The sequence below is a fragment of the Parasteatoda tepidariorum genome, chromosome 5, assembly GCF_982258835.1.
Source record: "Parasteatoda tepidariorum strain Cologne lab strain chromosome 5, Ptep-v5.0, whole genome shotgun sequence".
Lineage (NCBI taxonomy): Eukaryota > Metazoa > Arthropoda > Arachnida > Araneae > Theridiidae > Parasteatoda > Parasteatoda tepidariorum.
In genome coordinates this window covers 64404592-64432524 of record NC_141759.1, presented here as the reverse complement: position 1 = coordinate 64432524, position 27933 = coordinate 64404592, and the positions used below count along the sequence as shown (strand labels likewise).

The window sequence follows — 27933 nt, the reverse complement described above, 5'->3', positions numbered from 1 at the left end:
ACTTTGTAATTGCTAATTATGAAAAGGAATACAATTTCAGAATGAGCAAGATATTTTCACACGTATTGCAACTAATTTACAAATTTTAACCGACAATAAATTTTGGCATTTGATTGACTTTAAATAATGATCAGAACTGTTAAGTTTCTAGAATATCAAGGCTGATATAATTCTTTACAACATTATTCTTTTAGTTTTGAAAACTTCCAATAACGGGATCGCTTATTTCGGGATCTCTAACTGGAATTACTTGAATTCCAACTTTTTGTCGACATCCGGTGACATTATAAAAAGAGAAATTTCATTCCCGGCTTTTTTTTACTACCACAGGAAATAAAACGCTTAATATTAAAGCTAGCTCAATTTTTTTAAAAGAAGTTTTCTTTTCTACTGCATTTGCTCATTCCTTAATGGCTGCAAACAGCATTTAATTCATTTTTATAGTTTTCTTCCCTGATTTAAACACATTTTAATTCAGCATTTAATTATAAAAAATAAATACTAACTCTGAAAATATATTTAAGAAAATGTATTTCTCAATAAAATGTTTTTATTTAAGTTTTTCAACAAAGACAAAGAAAAATCGTAAAATCATTCTGAATTTCAAATTTGTTATTTAAACTTTCAATCGCCCAACTACTTATTTATAATATTAGCACATAGCAATAAAATTAGCAATTTGTTTTACTTACGAAGAAATAATTATCAATTTGCTAAATATCGTTAGACACTCTCATGAATTGAGATACAAGATTTTTTGATACTGGACTGTCTGTAAATAATGATTCCATCCCCACCGAACATGACGTCATAAATTTCTTTTCGCTGATGCAGAAGGTAGCCTAATTTATCATGCTGATCACGATTAGTTTATAAGAACTTAACTACATCGAGAGAATAACGCAAAATTTTCTAATAAAAGATAGCCTAAATTAAAAGGTAGCCTAATTTATCATGCTGATCACGATTAGTTTATAAGAACTTAACTACACCGAGAGAATAACGCAAAATTTTCTGATGTCTTTATAGGCCATTCAAAGACTTTATCACGTCTTCCAGCTAATTTATGGCTATTTTGTAGATTTAAAAGATTGAATTATTCTCTAAAAGAAATTTAAACAATACTAAATAACTAATTTTATCACGTCTTACGTGTAACTTATGCCTATTTTGTATATTTAAAGGATTGAATTATTCTCTAAAAAATTTTGAACAATACTAAATAACTAAATTATTCTCCAATAATTTTAAGCAATTGAATCATCCTCTGACAATTCTAATCCCCAACAAGTCTAATAAATGCAATTATTATCTAACAATTTTAATACCCTACAAGTATTTACTAAACGAAATCTAAATAAATGAATTATTCTAACAGCGAAATCTAAACAATCGAATCTAACGACTCTAACAATTCTAATCCATAACAAGTCTGAACAATTGAATCATCTTCTAACAATTCTAATTTCAAACAAGCCTAATAAATACAATTATTGTCTATCCCTTATAATCTTTAACAAGCATTTTCTAAACGAATTCTAAACAACTGAAATATTTTTTATGCGAAATTTAATCAATTTTAAACAAATGAATTATTCTCTAAACAAAATCTAATCAATTCGAAACAAATGAATTATTCTCTAAACGAAATCTAAACAAATCTAAAAAATTGAATTATTGTCTAACAAGTCTAAATAATTGAATCATCTTCTAACAATTCTAATCTTTAACAAGTCTAATAAATAACATTATTATCTAACAATTCTAATACCTAACAAGCATTTTCTAAACGAAATCTAAGCAATTGAATTATTCTAATCGATTCTAAACAAATCAATTATTCTCTAAATGAAATCTAAACATTTTAATTATTTTCTAACAGTTCAAATCCCTAGCATGTCTAAACAATTGAATCAACTTCTAACAATTTTAATCTCTTACAAGTTTAAACAATTGAATCATTCACTAAGCAAGACAAATTGTGTAAATTGCTAGTGGAGCAAAACAAGTTGTAATTGCCTTTTTTGACTACGAAACATATGGTTCTGAAACATCTTATTCACAATATGCTAAAGAAAAAATGTTCTTTTGTTATAAAATTTTGAAGTGTGTGCAGATTTCACTATAATTGCCAACTTTCATTCATGTTTATAAAGTCTTAGCTAAACATGAAGTAAAATAAAAACACGTGCGTAAAAAGTAGCAAATTAATATTTCAGCGAAGAAAAACAAAAACACTATCGAAATTTGAAAAATCATTACTTGTGAGGAGGAAGATGAAGGTGTTTTTAATAATCACCTTTTCACTACTCGCTGTTTTTTCAGCCATTTTTTATGTTTTTTATCTCATCTTTCTTGTTAAAGATTCGGTAAGTTTTGATACTGTCTTACATAATTTTCTTTCTCTTAAAAACTTATTTGTGTCAAATCTTTTATTACTTCATTTTGGTCATGCATGCTGAAAATATAGTTAAACACATGATTACGAAGCCCTCTATACCATCAAGAATGCACTTTTAAAGAAATTAGATTAAACGCATTATATAATAGTTCAATTGCATTTATTTACAAAAAATTATTTTCTCACGAAATGACTTTCGATATAGCTTCCTTTTGGAAAAATGATAATCCATAAATGAAACCTTGAAAGCAAATCTGTAATATTTAAAATTTTTAAAACACAAAATGCAATGACAAATATCTATAAAATAAAGTACAAATAAGACTTTATTGAATTATGCTTAAATGTAAGCCTGCTTTTTTAACCAAGAAGTTTGAAGAAAAAAAACGTGCTTGCTTGCTTTGTGAAGATATCGACGATATTTTTATGGTAAAAAAATTAATTTTGATTGCAAATATTGAAGTTTGTGTTTTTAGAAAGTAAAACAAAATAACAAAGACAAAGTAAAACAAAATTTAATAAATTAGGCTCGAATGTATTTGCATACAAATAATTAATTTATTCCTGAATGACAATTGTGATTGATTAGATTGATTAAATTTGTGATTGATTATGATTGATCATGAGTCGTGATTGATTAAATTTGTGAAGTTAAATTTAATAAGCGTAAGCAGCGTCCAAAAATACCCGAAAAAAGTAATTTTGAAAAAAAGTGGATTTTAATTAAAAATTAGGAACTATTTTTATTGATTCATGTAGATAATACAGTGTAGCGTAATGTGTGGTACAGAAGATCTTCATTGCTTTCTAAACATATTTGCATAGTTTTGCATAAATGTGGCTAATTGTTTTTGATACAATACTCATTTACGCCTTTAATGTCTTGTTTCTTTTTGGGCTTGTTGATATAAAACTTAGTTGCTGATAGAAAACGAAGAAAAACGTCATATAGCTTCAATTACATGATCAAAGAATTACTCATAGCAATAAAAACGCGTTGTTTTTACGAGTAACGTTCAATTTTTAGTACCGTATATCCCTGTGTATAAGTCTATCCTTCATTTTTAATTACGAGATTTCTGGTATGATGTGTGTATAAGACGACCTCTGAAAAAATCTAACATGGAACTTTCTAAAATTAACAAAATATATATTAAGTCTACAAAATTTTAAGTTAGAAATATTTCACGCGTTTCTCTTGGGATATGATGCATTTGCCCTCCAATAAAGATGCATTAGCAGATGCCGTGAGGTAAGCAGTCTTTAGAATCTTTAAAGTTGTAACTTTATGGTATGTTTTAAAAGTTTTCACTGTGTTATATTTTTATTTACTTTTGAATAAACTACTTTAACTGCTTTTATTCTTGCCTGTGGCTTTTCATACTTTCCGACTCCAACGAGTGTTAAGCACGATCATGCGTGTGTTTTACAATTGTTGAATGGTTATTGGCTTTGTATTGTATCAATGCATGTACATATCAAATTTCATTAAAATCGGTCCAGTAGTTCTAGAGATAATCGACCAAGTCTGCAAATTCTCTTAATTTCTTACAACAGTGTATTTCAAGCTATTTTATAAACTTTGCATGCAATGTTCATGGAAAATGTTCCAGTACTATTTTATCACAGATTGTTTCATTTTATCTCTATCTCTTTATGTATATCTCTTATACACCGGTGTAAGAAATAAAGAGAATTTACACATTTGGTCTATTATCTCTAGAACTATAGAACCGATTTTAATGAAATTTGATATGTACATACAATGATACGATATAAAACAAATAACCATTCAACGATTGTAATACACACGCATGATCGTGCTTAACACTCGTTGGAGTCGGAAGGTATGGAACAACGGTTGCAGAATAAACAAAACAAAAATGGGTTAATATGGTCTCCTTTTACAAATATACAGGCCTTGCAGCGTGGTTACATTCTTGAAATAAAGTAGTTTATCATTTCCCGTGGCAATTGTCCTGAATTGTCTTGTGGCAATTTCATACCTTCCGATTTCAACGAGTGTTAAGCACGATCATGAGTCTGTATTACAATTGTTGAATGGATATTTGTTTTGTATTATATCAATGTATGTACAGATCAAATTTCACTAAAATCGGTCGAGTAAAATTGATAAAGATAATTGACTGAGCCTGCAAATTCTCTTAATTTCTTACAAAAGTGTATTTCAAACTATTTCATAAGCTTTGCAGGCAATTTTCGTGAAAAATGTTCTAGTACTATTTTTCACTGACTGTTTCCTTTTACATCAATCGAACATGGACTTTTCCACCCTCCAAACACGTTATCCAACTCTAATGCTGCAGCTATTGTCAGGCGATCTTTACAATGCCCACTAACAGCTTGAATACCAATCGGAAGTCCATCACACATGCCGGCAGGTATGCTTGTCGCAGGGAGCCCTAACAAATTGAATATGGGTGTATACATGAAATTTAGAGTTTTGAACATTATCAGATGGTGAAACGGAGCTGGCTCAGGATGAGTTGGGAGAAAAAGCACAGCATCTTCTTTAAAAATGTCTTGAAACGTTTGCCCAAGGGAATCGAATTGCTTCAAACACTCATAATAGTGATTGTCTTTATCACGTTTTTCCAGCATTGCGTTGAAAATGGATGGCAAAGTATGGTTTGACATTCCAAAGAGACTTTTAAAGAATTCTAACCATATGTTGACTTCGCCTTCTGCATCGGTTAGTATTAGCTTAAAAGGCGGAGCATGAGTATCTAGATATTTGCTAGCAATCAAGGAGATGATATTTTTAAATTTTTCTAGTTTCAATGGTTGGGCCTTTACTCCATATTGCTCTTCAAAATGGTTCGTAGCCTGAAAAGGAAAATAATAATATAAATAAATATTATTTGACCGTATAAATCATTATTCACTGCGCAAGGAGAATTTTTTTTATTAAATCATTGTGCAGTATAGTAATGATATTTCTGGTAAGGAAAAAGAAACGAAATCATATGGTACTTAAAACATTTCTTTGGTTATTTTTCGGTTCCTAGAGCAATGGTTTATCGGTAATTATGATTTTCAAAATTATAATTCTTGTTATCACAGATTAAATAAAAAATACAAGGTATCGTGATAAATTTACCATATTTTACCAGATTTACCAAAATTCATCACATATTGTAAAACCATATTTTATTGTTAATTTTACTCAAATCATTACCAAAACAATTCGGTAAAAATTACCAAGCTCTTAGGCGTCCCTGTAGAGTCATTAACACGATAAAATTTACCATATTCTATGAATTTTGACCATACTTTTTTCTTAGTGTGTGATCACACTTATATATAGTATTTCGTATGCACCGAGTTTAACATACATATCGTAAGCTAATTGAAAAATGCAAAATGTCACCTTTATTTATCAATGCACTGGGAAAATTTGAAAAGTATCAAATATTTTCCGATCAGCGTGGCAGCTTTTAGGATCATAGTAATGAACTCATATAGGCCAATTAGAGGATAAATCAAATTATATTCAATTAAACTTATTTCAAGCTGTTTGCAAGACACCCTGAGGCGATGAAAATGCTCATTGCATAGCTGGTCGATACTAATTCTGCATCTATCTCGCACCGACCACAGTGCTGACTTGAAATATCCTCAAAGGTAGAAAGATCATGAGTTAGGGTCCCCCTGCCGTCAATCTAACTGTGGGAGGTATTCGTGATTTTCCTCTCCATGTAATGATAATGCGGGTTAGTTCCATCAAAAAGTCCTCCACGAAGGCAAATTTCTCCCTATACTTGGTCCAGAAGTTCCCTTGTCTTCTTGATTGGGATCAAAATTACAAGGCTACGAACTTTAACAATAGTAGTCGTAAACCTGGTAAAAATAGGGTCGACTGTTCAACGGTGGTTATCTGATAGCAAGAGTTCATTGCAGCACTTGAAGGACTGGTTAAATGTTGGTGACCGCACTAGCATCGCTATTTTGAAATTACTTAGACAGATTGCTGTGGTTTACGAAGTGCACCTACAATGGATTCCCTCGCATGTGGGGATTTACGGAAATGAAGTCGCTGACGACTTGGCAAAGCAGGGCTTGGTTGAGTTATTGTATTCAGTTGCCTCATTGACTTTTGACGAGCTTTACTCCATCAGGAAAAACAATGACTTAAAATCTTGGAGGGTCCCTCCATCCCATGATTGGTATTGGTGGAGATGTCCTGGGGGCTCCATTGGCCTTTCCTGCGATATAGAGTCGACCAGACGGCGCTGTCGAGATTTGCCAGTGGCCATGTGAGGAGAGGCTCCTTTTGCAATGTCAACAGGATTTTCCTGGTTTGTGCAAAGGGCGGAGTGGAGAGTGTGTCCCCGGAGCACTTTCTGCCTTGTCTTCACATTTCTAATGAGACTTTTGCGACGGACCCTTTGCTTGCCCTGGATTTCTTGAGAGTGTATGAACTCATGGATAATGTCTAGATGCAGCTAGACAGTGAGAGGATTAGTCACACACGGTGATTATGAAATAAAATACGTCTAGGCCAATGTAAGCTGATTGACTAATCGCACTAATTAGCCTGATTTTAATTAGTATAAAGGGATATGGACTGAGTGTAACGTACCTAAAAAAATCAGGCCGAACAATTAATCTTCTGTGAACAGATTCAACATTATATGCATACAATGTGGCTGTTTTCTATTTTAGCTGAATATGTGATTCAAAGTCTATTAATTAGTTCAACATAGTAAAAGTTTAGAAAAATTATGCGCAGCATATTAAAAATATGAGCTTGAAGGGTTTCGTGATAAAGGATATGGAAAATTATAATTTTTTGCTATTTTTACTCACCTTTTTAATGGCTTTCTTCACACTGGGAATGGCAGGAGCACCAGGTAATTCTTCTAAGTAGTATATTTTCACATGCTTGAAATCAACCTTGAAAATTTAAAAAAATCTGGAATAAATTCAACAAATGAATTGTTTAAGAACTCAATTAATCTATCAACGCTTCTTTAATAAATTGTTGGCAATCCTGACTTTCGATATTGTCTTATGGAATTGTAAAGATGTTCAATTCATAAAACAATTAAAGGTAAGAAATAGCCATTGTTTATAATGCTGTTATTTTATAATCCTCCAACGAAATCTGCATGGATAAATGTGCTAACGACAAAATTTGGATTTTATGAATGTTTTATGAACATGCAGTTCATTAAACAATGAAGTAATTTATATAAACGTTTAGGAAAAGTTCAGAAGAACCCACATGAAATAAAAGGCGAACGCCATAATCGGGATGGGCACAACTACCAATTTTGAAATCTTGATGGGTAAAACCACTAATTTCGAAATAGTGATAAACATATGGATAAGGATTTGTATAGAGCTTAAGATCAGATAAGTACACATCGAGCGTTACGCGGACCAATTTACCATATGGCCCATATTTCTTTTCATTTTGCAGGTTAATGGTTCTTAACTTTATAATAAAAACAACAGTGCAGGGAATACCGGGCAAGTACATTCCTAGTAAAACCACGTTCCATATGTTAACATGTATAGAGAAGGTGAAGAACAAGATGTTTTTTATTTTCATTATTTCTTACAGACCGTAATAACACATTTTTCAGAAATATAACTATGCGATGAGAAATGTTTTTATAAATCATTTTTTCGAAATCAATTTTTTTCCCAATTCATCAATCTATGCCAATAGCTGATTATAAAAATTTCACGCTACAGTAAAGCAAATATAAAGTCTGTTAATTTACATTTTTAAGATTTCACAATGTCAACATATTGCTAAAGCATTGTTCAAATAGTTTAAAAATAATAATTATTGAACCATGTTCCTATACAAGTAGGAGTTGTTTATATACTTATTTTCATACTTAAATTACTTTAAAATACAACTTGATACATTAGGACTGAAAATTCATGCAATTCTTAAACAGTGTAGTTTTTTTCCTCAGGTTGTGTTAATAATAATACATTTTAGGTTACTTATAAAAAGTTAATTTTGGTGGTTGAATAACATTATTTGAATATAATCTTTTCTCCAAATCGCTTATTTATCTCCCAAACTAAAACCATTTTTTTGGCCAGGGAAAATTTTATTTGCAATAGGACTTAATAATCAAAGGTCATTTAACCAGCAAACTCGTTTTTCGAAATGTAAATAATTAATCCAAAAAATATTGAAATTAATTTTTTAAATTAAAACGAAAATGGAACAAATGTTGATTAAATCTGAAAAACTGTTTCAAGATTGAACTAAAATATGATTACCTTCAAGTATTATATGGTGCAAAACTAAATAAAATGTTAAGTTGAACCATTTTTCGGGCAATTTGACTCATTGTGTAGTGTAGACTGTCTACTTTAAAAAGTGCATTAATCTAGTTCAAATTGAGTTTCAGCAAATAACTAAACTATAGTTCAACGCAATCCAAAAAACAATGTAGACTATTCAAACCTAAACAATTTATAACTAAATGGTTGCATTTTCGATAAAATTTTGATCTTTTATTGGATGACTTAAAATGTAGTTCTCTATCATATAAAATAAGAAATGAAATGCCTAAAAAAGAAAGTATAACAATGTGTTTCTTTGCGTTTCAATAGCATTACTTTTTTTTGTAACTGCAGTTTTGGATTATTGTCCGATAAAATTTTCAACAAAAGAGTTAAATCTTCGGCATATCTACACATAGGACCTGTAGTATTGATGTGATCAAATGGCATTTTCTCAGTTTCAATCCACGGATAATAGCCACGATTTGACACAATACCTATTATAAAATCAAAAGCAACATTTCAGAAACAATAGAAAGCATTTCCCGAGACAAAATAGTATTAGATAATAATAACATCAATTTGATACAATACCTGTTCGAAAAAATTTTTTTTTTGAAAAGCAAATGGCAACAGTAATGTCAAGAAACTAAAGTATTTACTAATAAAAAAAAAGAAATGAATATTGAGTTAGGAAGAATGTTTTTTAACCATGGAATTTTAAATATGAAATCTTTTAAATATTGGGTACTGTTCTAACTACATTTCTATAGAACCAACATTTTTCTCCCAACAATTGCACAAGAAAATATTACTTCTCAAAAGTTTTAAGCATTTATTTAATTTTCCGTAATAAAATTCTCAGCTTTGACATTCTTTCAGCTATAATCAGTTTTTTTTGGAAAATCCTTTTGAGAGGATATTACGTCAGTTTTGACGAAACTACAACCTATCATTGCTCCACATATTTCTGAAATTTACTTAAGTATGCTTATTGCAAAAATATCTCACTAAAATCTCTTTGCAGCTATTTTAAAAAAAGTGCCTAGTCAATTGAGTAACGAAATAAAATTTTTGTGCGTATAGAGCACACAATTCTCTTAAACGAATATTTTTCGGTAAAATTTATCATAAAAAAAATTACAGACTGATTTTGCAATCTCTTTTTTTCCGAGATGCTTAGATTAATTTATAAAACCTAGTGTCGCTAAAATGACACACTGATTTTGTGACCTCTAGTTTTAGATACATAGATACAAAGAATACATAGAATACATAGATACGCAGAATACATAGATACATAGAATACATAGATACATAGAATACATAGATACATAGATACATAGAATACATAGATACATAGAATACATAGATACATAGAATACATAGATACATAGAATGCATAGATACATAGATACATGGAATACGCTTAAATCCTAGTGTCTCAGATACGAAAATAGATTTGAAAAATAAATTAAAGATAAATGAGAGGAGACAGAAATGTACTAGCAGCTGTATTCTTAGGAAACCGAGTTTTATTCTCGAAAAGACTTAAACCTTTTTCAAAGTTTGTCAGCAGATGGCGTCAATGACAGGTAAAACCATAGAATAATGTTTTTTTTTGTTGTATTAGAAACTATTCTGATGTAGAAAGTCAGAAATACTATTCAAGCAGAAAACGAAAAAAAAAAAGATATGTGTGTTAACAAGACAGTACACAGCCTGCCAACACACAGGAACCTTTCTGTTGTCAGTGGTAATACCAAAAACTGACAATGCCATGAGGCCCCATAATGGATAAGCAAATAAGGAAAAGCAATTAGAAAAATTGAAATGTAAACGCAAAGAAAAATTAATGACAAACGAACAAAATTTAAAAGCACATAGAGTAAGACTTAATAATGATACGCCCACATAAAAGAAAAATAAATAAAGATAAAGTTACAGTTAGAATAACCAAATCAAAATAAAATATTAATTGCCAAATCATTAAGAAAACTAATCATAGTTTTCTGATTCAGACATTTGAATGAATTTCAAACTGTATGACGCAATTCTCAACAGCTTCATCTGTGGACGACTTTTGTGAATAATTTTGGAATTTGATGAGAATAAACCAGTTCATCAAACTGTATATTTCTATCTCCTTACGTTTTCCATTAGTTGATTTTTTTCCGAAAGGTTAGTAATTGTTGGGATTACCAAATGATATATTTTACCTGATGACATATTTTACCAAAAAATATTTAAATAAGAGAACTGTGTAGACTGTACAAACTAAACGGTAGTAAAATTCATTTTCTTAGCAAAACTCATGGTAAAAATGTGAATGCTGAATTGAAATCGTTATATTATTTTCAATTTTGTTAATTTTCTATTGAAAAATTTCAAACTTTAGGTTAGCTAGTTGTACACATGCTTTTATTTGAGGCATTTGTAAGCATAATAATACAAATTTTATCAATCTCTATGAAATTGTTAAAAATGATTATGAGTACTTACAGGAAGAAGGCTTATGACCATAGATACTATTAAAAACTGAAGGTACTCTTATGCTGCCGCCATAATCTGTACCAATTCCAATCACTGCTCCAGCTGTTGTGAGAAGTACTCCTTCACCTCCTGCAAAATTTTATGAGCTGTTAGTTTTTTTAAATTTTTTGGAGAAAATACACTGTAAAAAAGTACCCCATATTTTTCTGGGCATTCTTGGAAAATTTTGACTGTTTATAGCTGTTTTGTTGTCAAAACGGTTTTTCATCCTAATCATAAACGGAATAAAACCGTCAGTTTAAATTTTAGTTTTTGGCGTACAGTTTTGCTTGCCGCCCGATAACTTTACTTTTCCTCAAATCATTTTACAATTATTTTCTGTGCTTGTTCTTATCTTTCAGCAATTATTTAATTAATCTGCATATATGAATAAAACTATGGTTCCTCTTTATTGTCAAATTGAGATGATATTGAAGGAAAATTCTCACTAACACAATATTTTTGTCTCTCCCCCCCAACTTAGCGAAATGGACTTTCCCAATTTTTTTTAAAGAAACAGGATAAATTTCTTTATCTTTACAAATATAAATGTTTTTTGAGTGTTTTTACTTAAAACAATTAATTTAGGGAGTCTTCTGTTTCATTCTTTTCTACCTTCTGCGCATTAACGAAGATCATAAGCGTGCCAAACTTTGGTGCTTGGTTTATATGAGTGGGTGACTAGATTTTTAAACGTTTCTACACTTAAGTATGATTTCAATATGTAAGGTAAAGAGAGTTCCAGACTTTTCTTCATTATAAAACGCTGGAACCACGGTGGTTCAAGGAAAAGAGCTCTCGCCACCCAATGAAATAACCCAGGTTCGAATCCCGATGATGACTGTTTGATACAAATTCCTCTGGCTTAAAATATTTGTATCTGGTTCGAGTAGAGATTTATTTTGTAGCTTTAACGGAGAAAACTTGTTCCATATCGTAAAAGTCTTTTGTCACTACAGATTTACTGTGTGACTTTTATAATCAAAACTTGTTTTGGTACGTAAAAAAACCAGCCTGACTATGAATTTCTTTCATAATTGTTACGGAGAAAACTTGTCCTATATTGAAGGAAGCCGTTGTGACTGATTTATTTTGTAACTTTAACGGAACGAATCTTGCTCTTTTGTTATTATGGTTATAGATTTACTTCGTAAGGCTTATATTTTTGCACAGCAGCTAGTTCAAAACAGTAAATTTTATGCAACTTTTTTATACTGCTTTTTTATATTGATTTCAAACTCAGGTATGCTACCGTTATACGGTCAAACTTTTCAATTTACAAATGATGTAGCCCACTTTTTAAAATACGAGTGATGTATGGTACTTTTCGTACTTTAGTTATGCAAAAATTACCTGAGCTACCACCAGGTGTTCTCCTTTTATCATATGGATTCGTTGTTTTACCAAAGATGATATTTGTTGAGTCCCACCAACTGCACAGTTCTGGAACATTAGTTACAGTTACGGGTATAGCACCAGCATTGCGATATAGTGCTGGGGCATCACCATCTTCCTCTGCAGTTCTTCCTTTATCCCTGTATAAACCTGCTGTTTGGTATAAACCTGGAATAAATGGGAGATTATATTAGAAACAAACGATCTAATCTAATGTGATGCTTTTATTGTTAAACTTCGAAAAGTTTATCTATGGTATATTTTTTATTTCGTATAAAAGTTTAAAGCCTTGATAATATATTATTGTATATATAATACAGTAATTAATAACTAGTGGGCTGCGCCCCCTTCTCGCTGACGCTCGCCAGCCCAAGAAAATTGCTACAATAATCTTATATGGTTTGCTTCGCAAACCAAGCTCGCTCCGCTCGCTACTAACTTAGGTACATTGCAAATGCAGAAAATTCTAAGAATTCAAAACAATCATTCAAATCCATATAACAACTTTCTTTTTTAAGAAAAAAATTACATTTTTAGTAAATACTAAGTCATTAAAATAAATTTGAATTCAAATAATTAATAATGTAATTCGTTAAACCTATTAGAAATGTGCTATAGTATAAAATCTTAAAGCGTAACAGCACGACTGAGACTCATTTTTCAATGAATAACTAATAACAATAATAAAACAAATAAATTCGTGATATAAATAAAAAATTGTCAAATAAATTCGTAATATATAAATTCGTGTAAAAAAGCGCTTCCAACAAAATACCAAAACAGAGATCTATTGACAAAGACTACTCACTTCTGCCTAGCTTAATAGTATGAGATTGCAGCAGCTGATGCTCTCTCAGGTTATTTTAGTTTCCGTTTTTAAAAGCGCTATATGTTGAGCCACCTCATTTAGATTTGGCATGTGACATTTTCAGGGGCAATCATTGGTCGATTTTCTAGCGTTGCCATTCGTGGAGTTATAATGAGGCTTTTTTTGTCGTCGTGTAAGAGAAATATATATACATAGATTTTCAAAAAGAGTAAATCGAGAGTAAGTTTTTACAATGCTTATTGCAAGCAAACTAATACATTAGGGAAATCTGATAATATGGTAGCAGTCTTTGATAAAGTGGCCAACTTAGAATATTTCTTCAAAGAGTTCATTGTTGATTTCTGAAATTTTCTGCTTTGCTTTTCTTTTTGTTTAAGAAAGAATTTCCGGACTGTTTTTTAAAATATGCTGACGTTATTTCTGAAGTTATACTTCTTATGCGACTTCCAACAAGGTTGTGTTAAACCTTTAACGCAACATTTTTATTGGCCGCGAAATCACGTGGTAGGATCCAGTTTTTCCTCATTCATTACCTTATTGTTTTGGTTCTCACTAGCATAAAAATAATAAAAGTCATAAAAGTACTGTTTTTTTATAAATATTTTTAAAGTTATACTTCTTATGCGACTTCCAACAAGAAAGCGTTAAACGTTTAACGCTACATTTTTATTGGCCGGGAAATCACGTGGTAGGATCCAGTTTTCCCTCATTCATTTCCATATTGTTTTGGTTCTCACAAGCATAAAAATAATAAAAGTCATAAAAGTATTGTTTTTTTATAAATATTTTTGAAATTATACTTCTTATGCGACTTCCAACAAGAAAGCGTTAAACGTTTAACGCTACATTTTTATTGACCGGGAAATCGCGTGGTAGGATCCAGTTTCCCTCATTCATTTCCATATTGTTTTGGTTCTCACTAACATAAAAATAATAAAAGTCATAAAACTTTTGTTTTTCTAAAAATATTTTTTTAGTTTGTTTTTATACACATATAATTTATTTGGGAGCAGGAAAAAGAGTCGTTGAATAGAACTAGTGATCCTCTACGACTGCTGATTCTTCTACAATTAACGTCGCAGGTTACGAAGTTTAACTTCTTCCGCGCTGACGAATTCCTCGCACTTTTTTGACTTTAACTGTTGTATTAAAATAATATTCCAATCCAGTTATTCATTTAATTCACTTTCACTCTTTCACTTAAAAGATATTATATTTTTAATCGATAAATAACAAGCCTTCGCATTTAATTTTAAAAAAACCTCACCAATTTCCTGTTACATGTTTTTTTCAAACTTTTTCAACTAATTGGTTTGAATGAATATTCATCACCTGTCGTAATCCGAGCTTTTTACTTTTGGACAATAATTGTCTTTGAAATTCAAATTTAATATGCTAAACCCGAACGATAAACACATGACGCAGTTATTTAGCAAGATCATAGTAAGACAATTTTCAATTGTCTTACTATGAAAGTTTTGTAATTCGTTTTGTAAAATTCGTTTTGTAAGTAAGATTATTTTTAAGTTTCAAGTAAATTTCTCTGATATTTTCGATTTCATCAACATCCCTCTTCACTACCTCTGCTCATAATAAATCGGAAGGAAACAACTTGGCTATTTTTTTATGAATTTCTCCTTAAATAAAATTATGACAAGTTATTTTGTAAATATATAGTATTTTCAGATATTAGTTAAATTTGTAGAATCTAACACCATACTAAATAAAATCAACTTTTCGACATAAATTTCAATAATTTTTAATTTTAAAAGGGAAAATTGCTGAATTTAGCTTTAATTACGGAATTTAGTTCTCCATGAAATTTAGGTGCGGAATTTAGTTCTCTGTAAGAAGAGAATTAAAATAAAAATTAAAAAAAATATTAATTATAATATTTTCAATGTTTTCTACATAAAGTAACATCTAACTTGCTCATTTTAATGTTAGCTGGCAAAAAATAGTAGTGTCTCATTTAGATGAAATGCAAACCAAATTTATTTAAATTTAAAGACATATAAAGTGTGTTTTACCTTTTATTCCAATTACTTCCTTACAAGTAAAAGGTACCCCTAATAGTGGAGTGTCCTTCTCAATTTGTTCTGGGGTCTTTTCACCTCGTTCTAGGAAACGATCGATTTTTATGGCATCTTCTATCGCCTCTTCATAACGTGCGTCTGTTACAGCATTGGTGTATAGCTGGACAGTTTTCGCTCTGTTTACGTAAGCACGTACTACATCCTCACATTTCAACTACAAAGAAAGCAATTAATTCTGATTAACAACTCAACTACACAGTGTGATATTCAACCATCACACTTTTTAAGTAGAAAACTATAAATTCATTTCGATTTAATGACTCATTTACGCAATATAAAGTTTAACTTCTTTATATTTTAAAGCTGCAGAATAATAAATTCTTTTTAATATAGCAACTTAACGGCACAATATATTTTTAGCTACTTAACATTTTTAATTACAAAGCAATAAATTCATTTTGACTTAATAAATTAGCTTTACATTATAAAATTTAGTTACTTCACACTTTAACTACAAAACAACAAATTCATTTTTACTTGACTAAATTACAAAATATAAAGATTATCTGCCTCACATTTCATTCACGAAAGTCAAAAGAATTTATTTTGGTAAAGTAACTGAATTGTCCGTTATAAATGGTAGCATTTTCTTATTTTAACTACAAAAAAAGCCTAATTTCGATTAAATAACCTATCATTATATTACTGAAAAGTCGGGATAAGCATAATTCTATTCTACTCAGAAGTGTCCTGCAAAACTGTAATTCATATTCTAGGATTTATTTCCTAGCTAAGTTTAATAATTCTTTTTTGTTTTATCCTTCAAAAAAATTTTTTTTTGATTTTTATTAAATGAATAAGCAGTTATTCACAAACTATAGTCTGGCCGTCACGAGATGAACCTGCACTGAACTGATAACAACTTTACAGAGATTTCTTTAAAAAGCATGGTTGTTATACTATATATCTATCATTATTTCAATCATTATTATCATAAACCATCATTATAAATGTTTTTAAGGAAGTTCAAATGGCATATGCATAGTAGGAACTTATATTCCTTGAAATGATTGAACTTAGTAACAAAATGTTAAGTTTTTATGTTTGAACTGTGTTATTAGACTCTTACAATATTTTAGAAAGATCCTAAACCAGATTTAAAAAGTACCGAAAAATTAAAATTTGGTAACTAAGTTCCATCAAGTGTATTTTATTGAAGAAAATGAAAAGAAAAATATGCAAAATGTTGATTAAGGACTTAACTGGAGTCCATATACAATTTATTATAGTTTAATATGCGAGATGAGGAAGTAGAATTTGATAACCAGAAAGCAAGATTACCAAACAACAAGCGAGCATTGCTAGTCCTTGAATTTCAAGCTACCTCCCTATAGGGGTGGGCTCTATTCTATATCTTTTGGAGATGGAGAAACGTAAAGGATGCATGTTGCCTTTTTTTTCTGAAACAGATTCGGCACACCGGACTTATTTTCGATTTTAGAAGATAGAAATGGAAAATAAAATATAACTTTTTTAATGACAAAATGAATTTAAAAGCATTTCGACATTTCGAATTTCCCATACTTTGCATTAATATTTATTTTACATCCTTTTGTGTTGCTTTCAGCCCTTAGACTGTTTTTCTTTTGCCTCGAAATGGCGACGAATTTCCCATAATTTCGATTAGAAGAAAAGCCTGTGTAAGAAATATCGGATAATGATTCTTATACTTAAAAATAATCAATGCAAAGAGTACCGGACAAGTTTATACCGGGTAATTACACTTTACCTAAAAAATCATCAATATAGGAAAGAGCGAGTAAAAACAAATCATGGTTCTTAAAATTTCAAATTAAATAAATAAAATTTAGAAAAAACAATAGTGTCGGGAATACCGGGCAAAAGCACTTTATCTTAAATGGCATCAGTGATGTGAACACTATGTATTTCCTTCTACCTTACTGAAACTTCTAAAGAGAGACAGCGTTTAATAGTTCACTATTCGTATGACCCCCTATTATAGTTCCCTATTGGTTGTAGGACTAGCGCTGCATGCTTGTTGTTTTGTAATTTTGCAACTAGACCACTCTTAAGATAATTCTGAATATGTGAATTAAATAATGTAGATATTGTATAAAAGTTATTCAATTAAATTACCTGCCTGTTCCGGATTTTCTTAGCCAAATTTGAAGCAGACAAAAGTAGAATACCATTCTCAATCGGTGGTAGTGGTTTTGTCTTTTCCGTAAAAATGTTGTAGATGAAAGAAATAATTACGTCTGATAAAGGTTTTGTTAAGATCAAAATACGTCTTATGACCTCCACCAACAAAAATACTACCTGAAAGAATGTGGTAGAAGTGAAAAAAAGTGTTTCTACGTTGACTTAAAATTCTGAAATATATTTTAATTATTTACAATTGCTAATGTTAGAATTGGTTAAAGCCAATAGCAAAATTTGACTTTGTGAGGAAACTAGGATTTGTTAGCATATGATATTTAAACTTTTCAAAATTATTATATTTTGTAAGATTGTATGTATAAAGATTTTCTGACATTTAGTAGGTCTCCTAATTTCAGCACGTGTACTTTTGTATTATTAAATATTGCAAGTGGTCTCAATTTTCTGATGCATTGTAAGAATTAAAAATAACGAACTCTGGACATTTAAAGTTCGTGACTGAAATGAAGGGGAAAAAATTAAAAATTAATATCAGAAAAAACTGAGATCTGGATATTGATATCAGGTATTGCTTATGATATAATTGTTCATGTGGAATTGAATGAAACCAATCTCAAAATGATGGAATTTCTTGTCTAGACGTTAGCAAGGTATAATACATAAAACATTTTGTAGTGGTTGCGTTTGTGGTTTATTTACGTCACACCAGAACTGAACAATGGGCTATTGGCGGCGGTATATTAGCGACGGACAGTCTATCGGAAACATCTCTGTGGATCATCTGGCGACATATCATCACAATTTTTATCCTTTGCAGAGGGGATGCCCACCCGCTTCTACGACCTGCACTTGAAGTCGAGGACTTTACGGTAGAACAGTTTGACGAGGACCAATACCGCACTTACTCGGTCCCTTCGTAGACTGATCCAAGTGGTCACCCATCCTCACACTGACCGCAGCCAGTGATGCTTGACTTCCGTGTTCTACTGGGAACCGTGTCTTAACGATCAGTTCACTGCGGGACGAAAAAAGTTGTACTAATAGCAATTTACGCATCTGCCCATGCTGTCTAGGAAAGTGCAGTGTAATTTTCTAAGCATTTTTTTTAAACGTTGAATCGAAAAATGTCAAAATGAAATTATCGAAATAGTACTCAGGTACCGTTTTACATATTCACTGGTTTAACATTGTAATCTGTATGGGAATGGTATTATTTCGTAACCATTTTTTGTGCTATGCACAATAAAATCAAATTTATGTTTTTCAATTAATAGTTTTAAAGCGGTAAGGGCAATATGCGTAAAATGATATAAGATAAAAAAAAAAAAAGAAATTCACACATAATACCTCCATTTATTTTAAAAACCTTAATATTTTCTAAACTTTTATTCAGACTCGGATGTGATATTGTTCAATTAATTAATCTATTTCCAGTGGTGCGATAAAATTAACCACTGGAAATAATACCTTGCTTGTCTAGATAGCAACGTTTAAGTTTTTCCCATACTAACCCAACACGGATCCGAGATGTCCACCACTTATCTCATGCTACGAAACATAATAAAAAGAATGAGACAATCATAGCACTTCATCGCAAAATCTCACAGAGACTACCAGCAATTTGAAAACAAATTAACTTTTTTTATTGTACACAGTTTAAGAAAAGGAAATATTGATAATAAAGTGCATGTTTTGAAATATAATGACTGATATGCATTCTGTTTATATTTCTATTTTTATTACAGGTCATTGTGATGCAAAATAATAGTTACAAAAGAGAGAATCTTCCCCTGATAAAAACGTAGACCATAAAATGTAGATGATAATAGACGAACTCGTAATAGACGTTATGAAACATTTCTCTAAACCTGAGCAACGAATCCAGGATTGGGCTAGAAATAACTCTAGTTTTTCCAAATTTATAAACATACTTCCTTAGTTTTGGAAATTAAAAATGTATAAGCAGTGAAGCATTAATAACGGCTAGTTAATATAATTCTTTATATTTTGCAGTACATTTCATTACTACAGATTATCCTTGCTTTAATATTTGAAACATTTTAAAATGCCCGCATATATTTTCACAGATTTTTTGCATAGATTTTCATGCATATTTTTGCATAGATAATCACGCATAGATTTTCACGCAATTATCATGAAGCAGTTCTTAGATTTTTAAGTCCACTTGCAGAAAGAGAATCTATTTATAGAATTTGGTTTCCGCTTAAGAGTGTGTGTAAGGATAAAATATGTTAATGAATTATATTTACTGGGAAAGGGATTGAAAGACAGATTCATTTAATTCTTGAATTACAGTTCATACGTCATGTCTACAGTTAATATGTAATATATATTTGGAACGGCAATCATATTTAGGAATTATTACTTGCATGTTTATTATTTATTTTTATTACTTTTATATTACTGGGACGACAAGTTTGCTAATTGTGGTTTCTTATTAATTTAAATACAGATATTTCACAAACGGTGTTTGTCAAAAACATCTATTAGAAAACTTCTGCATAGTTCTTGCCTTCCGATAACCGTAACGCTAACATTATTTTCTATCTTTTAGGGACACAGTGATTGTAGAGAAATTTTTGCGCATGCGTTGTGTAGTTCCAATAGCATAGTTAGACTTAGGAGGACCCTATGCAAAATCTCAATAATAACTGCTCTAGATTTCGTTGCATTAAATACACAATAGAGAGATTTTGCGTAGAGTTTCCCTTACGTAAACCTTATTACTAACCTTATTTTCCAACCCTTAGCGTGCCGCTATTTGTAGAGAAATGTTCGTGCCTGCGTTGTGGATTCCAAAGAGTGTTAATGCTAGAGGTGGTTGCTAAAACTTCCTATTATCTTCGAAGTTTATGGAAAGACTTAGCAAAGTTTGTTCTTCTTCCCATTCGACGCTAAATGAAACCTTATCTAGCTTATGTCACATTTATGTCTCAGCTTGTCACATTTTTGTCACCAGCCTGTGTCACATTATGTCGCATTCAATGCGATATTACTTCTTTTTTCTTTTCACTAATCAGACTCAGTTTACAATACCGTTTGAGCTTATTGCTCTATCAAATCCGTTCGTAATTGATATCATTTGCATCACCATTTACAATTGGCACCTAACAACTACTTCTTACCATTGTGCGATTCTGATCTAGATCAAATTCGAACGATTACGCTATTTCTAACTGCTACAGTGTTCTTAAAATGCCACTAAATTCAATATTTTTTTCAAATATACAACCTACTCGTATTAAAGTTCAAAAAAATTATTGAATATTTAAATTTAAGATTTAAAAAAATTGCATTAAATAAGTGAAGTTAAAAATCGCTGAATTGTTACATTAGAATGTACTTTAAACACTATCCATTAATAATAAATTCCACTTATTAAGAAAAGCATTGATAAAATCAGTTTCTAAGTTGATTATTATTGATACCACAATACCAATAATTAACATCCCATTATTTCCTCTTACGTGCTCTGCATCATAATTAACTTAAAATGCTTCCACGTGCTCTGTCCCGGAGATAAGTTGTTAGTTTTGTTTTCCTTGCTTTACAATTGGACTTAAAACTGTTTTTTGCAACTAGTTAAATATACGAAGTTTTAATATATTTTTTCAAAACTAATATTCAAATTAAAAACAGAGCACCTTAAGTTAAACTTATATATGTTAAAACTTAAAGTGAAAACTCGAGATTTGATTACAATTTGTTAATAAATTAAATGTTTAATATCATAACATTTCTATGAACAATATCGGTTGTGAAATTACTGTGCATGATTGTAATTAAAACAGAAATACTCAGTTAATAAATTTTGGATGTTTAAATTTTTAAACTTTAATTTGTTGTGGATTTAATAAGTATAGAGATATGCATGCAGAATACACGTAGCAGAAAAACTACAAATGCAAATAGAAAAAATAACATTCTTTAGTACACATATTGAAAACTAGAAATTCAAAATACAAGAGTATTAGCGGAAAAGTAAAATTAAAATACAATATTTAATTTAGTATTAAAGGTAAAAAATTATTGATCCAATATGTTTATTCATTATACAAAATAACTACTCTGTTAATATTTCTCTGTAAACAGTGAACCCAAAAAAAAATTTTAAACAAAAGATCACCTTGAATAACTTCTGATCTAATGATCGGATTTTTAAGTTCTAGGACTCAAGCTTAAAGGTTTGAAATACCAATTAATAAGCACAGACGATATTTTGAGTTACGAAATGAGACACAAAAACGTACTTTCTTTGAATACCTTTTTTTTCTCGCGGCGGATACGGATTTCTGACTGCCAAAGTCCAATAGTCCGGTCACGAGAGCGGTATAAAGTTTGCGAACCCCTTAATGCTCCGATTATTTTTGCGTAATTTTGCCATAACTTGAGAACTTTTTAAGCGATTAGAAAAAATTTTACACACAAGTATGAAATTCTTTCAACCAACGATAATTCCAATCATCAAAAAACTAATTTTAGTAATTATTTACTATTTTTCATTATTTTGTTTAATAATAGCCGAAAAGATTTTGAATATTACGGAATTCAAATTTTTACATAATTTTAAGACATTTAGTTTTGCATAGCAATTTGTTGAATAGTTCTTGAGAAATGATATTTTAAAGATGCTGTATATTTAAAATTTGATTTCTGAGAAATTATTCGACTCTTTCTCTCAAGGTATTTGTTTTGCCATGTAGAGTTAGATGCTTTAAAAATTTTATACCTTATTATTGAAGAAAAATTTTTTTTCGGCCACTATTAAAGAAACAATACAGCGGACACTTTGCGAATTTTTTAAAATTTTTTGAAGAGAGCGAATCTCTTAAAACTGGTTTTATGTTGAAAAACGTGCGTCAAATTTTCTGAAAATGTCCACATTTGTCCAAAAGTCTTTCTAGAATGTCTTTAAATGAGATTTTTTTTACCAAAACGTAATATTTTTACAGTACATATAGAAGCAAAAGAACGGGCACTTTATGAATTTTTTTAAATTTTCTAAAAAGAGCAACTCTCTTAAAACTGGCTTCATGTTAAAATATTTGCGTCAAAGTTTTTGTAAAAGCCTCATTTGTCCAAAAGTGCTCAAAGAAAGTCTTTAAATGAGAGTTTTTTTTACCAAAACATGATATTTTCACAATTCATATTAAAGAAGCAACAGAGTGGACACTGTGAATATTTTAAATTTTTTGAAAAGAGCGAATCTCCTAAAACTGGTATCGTAATAAAATAAGTGCGTCAAATTTTCGGAAAATGCCCAGATTTGTCCAAAAGTGCTCAAGGAATGTCTTTAAATGAGATTTTTTCGAACCAAAGCAATGATATTTCCACAGTCCATATTAAATAAAATCGTAAAAAATAATAAATATTTACTGAAATTTATTTTTTGTGCTGAATTATCTCTTAAATTAACTATTATATAATTTTGAGCAAAAAATTCTTCTATATGCTTAGAAAGTTCTCGAGATATAGCGAAATACGCAAAAAGTAAAATAAACATTAAAGGGTCCAAGCAATGGAGACAGTATTTCCCAGATTGCGACTGCCCCTATATTTTGGGGGTCCGAAATCCAAATCCGCCCTGTTTATTCAGAGAAAGTGCGCTTTCGTTTCTTAAAATATCGCCTGCACTAATTAATTAGCAAATATGACGTCACCCCCTTGAACTATTAAGATTAAGTTATAAAACGTGAAGATCCAATTATTAGATTAAAAGTCGTTTGGGATGGTCAATTTATTTTTGGCGCACAGTTCATTATTTCGTTATGTTAACTGAAAGAAAATAAAAAATAATGTGTGATATTGAAAAAAAAACAATTAATATAATCTAGGAGCAAGAAATAATTAATGCAATTAAATATTGCAAAATTACATTAAAGGAATACCGCAATAGATATAGTGTAAATAGAATGTGGTAAAAGAATAACAGTGGGCCGGTATAGCCTAGTTGGCAGTGCATTGGACTCATGCTCCTGAGAACGTACGATTGAATCCAGTAGGCCGATGAATCACACGTGTATAAAAAGTGACTAGTGCATGTTTAATATGTCGGGGTCAAAAAGTTATCCTAGTTTCCATAATAAATAAATAAATACCTCTGGAGGTACTGATCCAGAAGTTCCTTTGCCTTCCGGATTTGGTTCAAAAATTACAAGGCGTTGAACATTGGTAGCCGTGAACTCAAAAAATTGGGTCGGCTGTTCAACGGCGATAATAAAATAAAATATAAAATAGAATAACAGTAATAGATGTACATTTTGTATAATAAAAATGAAAAAAAAAGACATATTTGAAATTAAATGTGAATGTTTGAGTAAAATAAAAAAAAAATTCATGTTTTTGTTAATTTTTTTTTTACTAAACGAATACCAAAGTGCAAGTAAAGTAGCAAAATCTACTACAAGTTAAGAGAACTACCATTTGAAATAATTATAGTTCGTTAGATTTTAAAAAGGTATATGATGGAAAATTTCTTACTCCAGTCATAGTAGCACAAAATCCAAGCTCTGAAATATAATCCAAATGCTGTTAAATACTGATAAATAATGTCAAACATCTAATTGTCAGTATCGGTAGCTCTAAACTTAAACTGTAAGATTAGAATAAATGCCATTACAATACAAGGTCGACTAATTCGTCACCGACAGCACTACACATTTTATTTACTCAGATGATAAGCTTTACAACAACAAAAAAATAATAAAAGAAAGCTTGGAAACAATAAAAGGAAAAAGCTTTGTAATAAAAAAAACATGGAACGTAGGGCTAAGTGACTTCCGAAAATGCATTGACATCATTAAACTATTAAACAGCATCAAAAATCAATTTTTATTTTGTTTTCAATTTGAATTTTTCTATTCAGACTAGAGAGTTTTTTAAAAATTTTAATAGTTTTAGAAACGTTCAAAATGTGGTTCCTAATTTTTTTCGGCTATGAAACCTTAAGTGATCAGCTTTCTTTTGGCGAAACTCCTAAAACTTAATAAGTAAATGTGAACGCATAAATCAGCAAAAAACTATGAATCATTTTATAAATATTTGATGATCAAAATTTTATGAGTTATAATGAAAACTTTTAGTGAATAAATATAGAAATATTTTTTTCCATCCTATCGTTTAATCAATTCTGAAATAGGATATTATGTAGCAGACAGTTGAAATCCCGGGTCTGGAGAGCTGTTTAGTGTATTTTTTTTTCTGGTCGAGATTTTTCATTTTATTTTCTTGCCTAGTTCTTAATTTGATGAAATAAAAATGAAAAAGGACGAAAATAAAAGTTTGTAATGGTTATCAGAATGTCATACGTGAAGTTGGTTATTTTTATTCCATGCGAATACCAATGCGATTTTCCTCATTATTCTTCAATATTTGCTATTAGAAAAAACATTACTTTTAATTTGGCTTCCTTTTCTTTGTAAGCATTTCTATTGAAGTATTTCCTTAAAATAACGTAACTATTCAACAAATAATAGATAAGTAGTTCGATATGAATTTAATTACAAGTTTTGAAAATTATGATCGGTAAAAAAAAACGTCATAAACTCTTAGAAACCGTGTGATACTTCTACGGTACCCAAAGGCCACGAGTTTTCTTCTTGGTTAGAAATCGTAAAACGTTGAGAATGGTAATCAGAAAGTGATCAATGACCCTAAAATGATCAAACTTCTTTTTAACAGAACCTCGATTTTATAAATAATAATGTGTATGAAAACAATAGTGAGTGTATTAGAGAATATTATAATATTAAATATTTAGAAAATATTTAATAAGAGGACTAAAATTTTTTCATAGTTTTTTATAATTTTAATTTAGGTTTTATATCTGAAGGTTGAATTCGGATTCCTGTAACTGTATCTAATTAAGCCTTAAATTTATTTTTGGTTTAAATGCATAAGCTGAAAATGTAATAAATAAGCGAATTATTGAATTCGTTTATATGAAAGCTTTGAGAACTGTTATAAGCGTTTTAAATGATTGCAAAGGAAATATATTTCTTTATTAACGAATATTAGTTATTTTATTTTGGATTTGAAAATCACAATGTGAAATACTAATGCAGTTTTTCATGAATGCAGGTCCTTTTCATAATTTATTCGATATTGTTATTAGAAAAATAATAATTTAAAAATAAATTGTTAGTTCTTTTCATTGGTATTTTACTTTGAATAATTTTATAAAGAGAATCAAAGTATTAAATAACTTATTACTAATTATATGCACTTTTAAATACAGGTTCAAATATGATATTTTGTTCCTTAACGTTTAACAGTTAATAATTCTCAAACTAAATGACTAAATGAACTAAATGAAACTCGAATTGGGCAATTACTTGGATTTAAAAAATAATCATTTGTATTTAAAAAAGTGATCTAAAAGAATACAGATTATGTGACTCAATAAGAAGACAAATTAGAAGTAGTTCTATTCGTTGATAAGAATTATACTTAATTAGATATCAAATTTATCTCCGTAGTTGCATTTAAGTGAGCTAGAGATCATCTAAATATGTTATTTTGTCCTTACAGTTAATAAATCTTCAACTAATTGTCGCATATTAATTTTTTTATTCCATTGTACTCTCTGTACATTTTTCTACAGTTTTTCGCAATTTCAAGTTTTTGAGTCTCACAGTTGTTTCAGAGCTAAATAAAATTAAACGTTAAGTTGAACAAGTAAAACAGCTGCGTCAGTACGATTTTTTAATATAGAGAAGAACTCGGTGGTTACGAATCTTGCGCAATACTCTTTTGACTGAAAGTAAGTAGCGTGTCTAGAAGTCGTGTTTAGTGCAAATTTATTGTTTAAACAATTGTCTTTTTTCATTGCTACATGCTAAACAGTGACATGGCATTAAATATCCAGACGCAACACTATTCCCTTTCTTTATTCTCTAATGTCTGGGTCACACTCAAATATGCCTTGGATAAATATCCAGCTTAAGTTAGAGCGACTGCCATTTCCTTGTTGTACCACGATTTTATTTCTTTTTATTCTATTTTAAATTATTAATAATAGTCCAGGTACGATTTTATTATCAATCACTTTTTGATTAAAATTAAAATATCTGTAAAAACAATTTAATAATCTATATGAATACTTCTCTTATGCGGCACTATAAACTCAGGTATTTTTACAACATTATACATTTTGTTAAGTTGACTTAAGTAATATTTTAAGTAGTGTTGAATAGTTAGTTATGCGTTAAGTATTTATTTAGAATAATTTTGTATTATTTTAGAAATAAAAACCAGATATATATATATATATATATATATATATATATATATATATATATATATATATATATATATATATATATATATATATATATATATATATATATATATATATATATATATATATATATATATATATATATATATATATATATATATATTGCAAGTGTATATATATATATATATATTGCAAGTGTATATATATATATATATATTGCAAGTGTACGGAACTCATAAAATAAGCTAAAATATTGAGAAAATATGGAAAATAATAATAATAATAATTACAAAAATATTTTAAATCATCCTTGAAAGATTCCGGTACGCGTAAGTTCATTTTAATTTGCTCCTCACTATGTAGATTTCCTTTCGTGTACTGTTCTCTCATCTCTTTAAATTTTATTTTCTGTTTTTTGCTTGATATATTTTTTTTGTTTTTTCCTATATATCTTTTACTTAAAGTGTTCTAATTTCGTTTCAAATTTTTTTAGTGCTCTTCACACTATTGTTTTGATATATTTTGCTTTGGTTATATTAATACAATATTAGAGAGCACTCCTATCGTGAGGGCTGATGACAGATTATATCTTTTCTTTGTTTTGTTTTCCGGATTTTTAATTTTTTTTTTAGATAATCGAAAATTATATTTTTTAAATACTTTTGAATAATATTTTTAATAATTTTCCTCTCTTGTTATTATTTTTATTATTTTCCATACTTTCTCAATATTTTAGATCAATATTGTAACTTATATATATATATATATATATATATATATATATATATATATATATATATATATATATATATAACAGTACTCATTAGATAAGTTACAGATGAAGATAAAACAAAGAAAAATTATAGACATATGAAAAGGGGGGGGGAAATAATAAGTAAAAAAATAACAAACAACAGTTTAAAAAAGAAAGGATGAAATTTTATTTTTTAAAAAAAAACCGGAAAAAAAAGATATAATCTTTTCATCAGCTCATACGATTATACCCGCAAAAAAGAGATATAAT

General features: G+C 29.6%; 2 protein-coding genes across 6 annotated transcripts in view; one reads left to right on the top strand and one right to left on the bottom strand.

The window, feature by feature from the left end:
- Nucleotides 1–3941: 3941 nt before the first annotated feature.
- On the bottom strand, nucleotides 3942–24304 carry LOC107441067 (fatty-acid amide hydrolase 2-A). 2 transcript variants are annotated; one of them, XM_043051707.3, is made up of 9 exons: nucleotides 24152–24304; nucleotides 17627–17809; nucleotides 15464–15683; nucleotides 12563–12772; nucleotides 11180–11299; nucleotides 9014–9174; nucleotides 7232–7318; nucleotides 4670–5248; nucleotides 3942–4045 (listed from the first exon to the last, which is right to left on the bottom strand). In XM_043051707.3, exons 1-9 carry the CDS (start codon nucleotides 24158–24160, stop codon nucleotides 4037–4039), a joined length of 1578 nt encoding a protein of 525 aa, XP_042907641.3. In that variant the 5' UTR covers nucleotides 24161–24304; the 3' UTR covers nucleotides 3942–4036. The 2 variants fall into 2 exon arrangements, with proteins under 2 accessions (XP_042907641.3, XP_087020241.1); XM_087164115.1 differs by lacking the exon at nucleotides 3942–4045 and having other exon boundaries at nucleotides 4567–5248.
- A 2240-nt stretch (nucleotides 24305–26544) lies between these two features.
- The window catches only part of LOC107449026 (fatty-acid amide hydrolase 2-A), a 36423-nt gene continuing 35034 nt past the window's right edge, over nucleotides 26545–27933 (top strand). Inside the window, exon 1 of one of the 4 annotated variants that reach the window (XM_043051709.3) lies at nucleotides 26545–26695. The gene's annotated coding sequence lies outside the window, so the exon portion shown is untranslated. Of the gene's footprint in view, nucleotides 26800–27933 lie in introns of all 4 variants that reach the window. The other 3 variants (XM_043051713.3, XM_087164114.1, XM_071185626.2) reach the window with 3 other exon arrangements.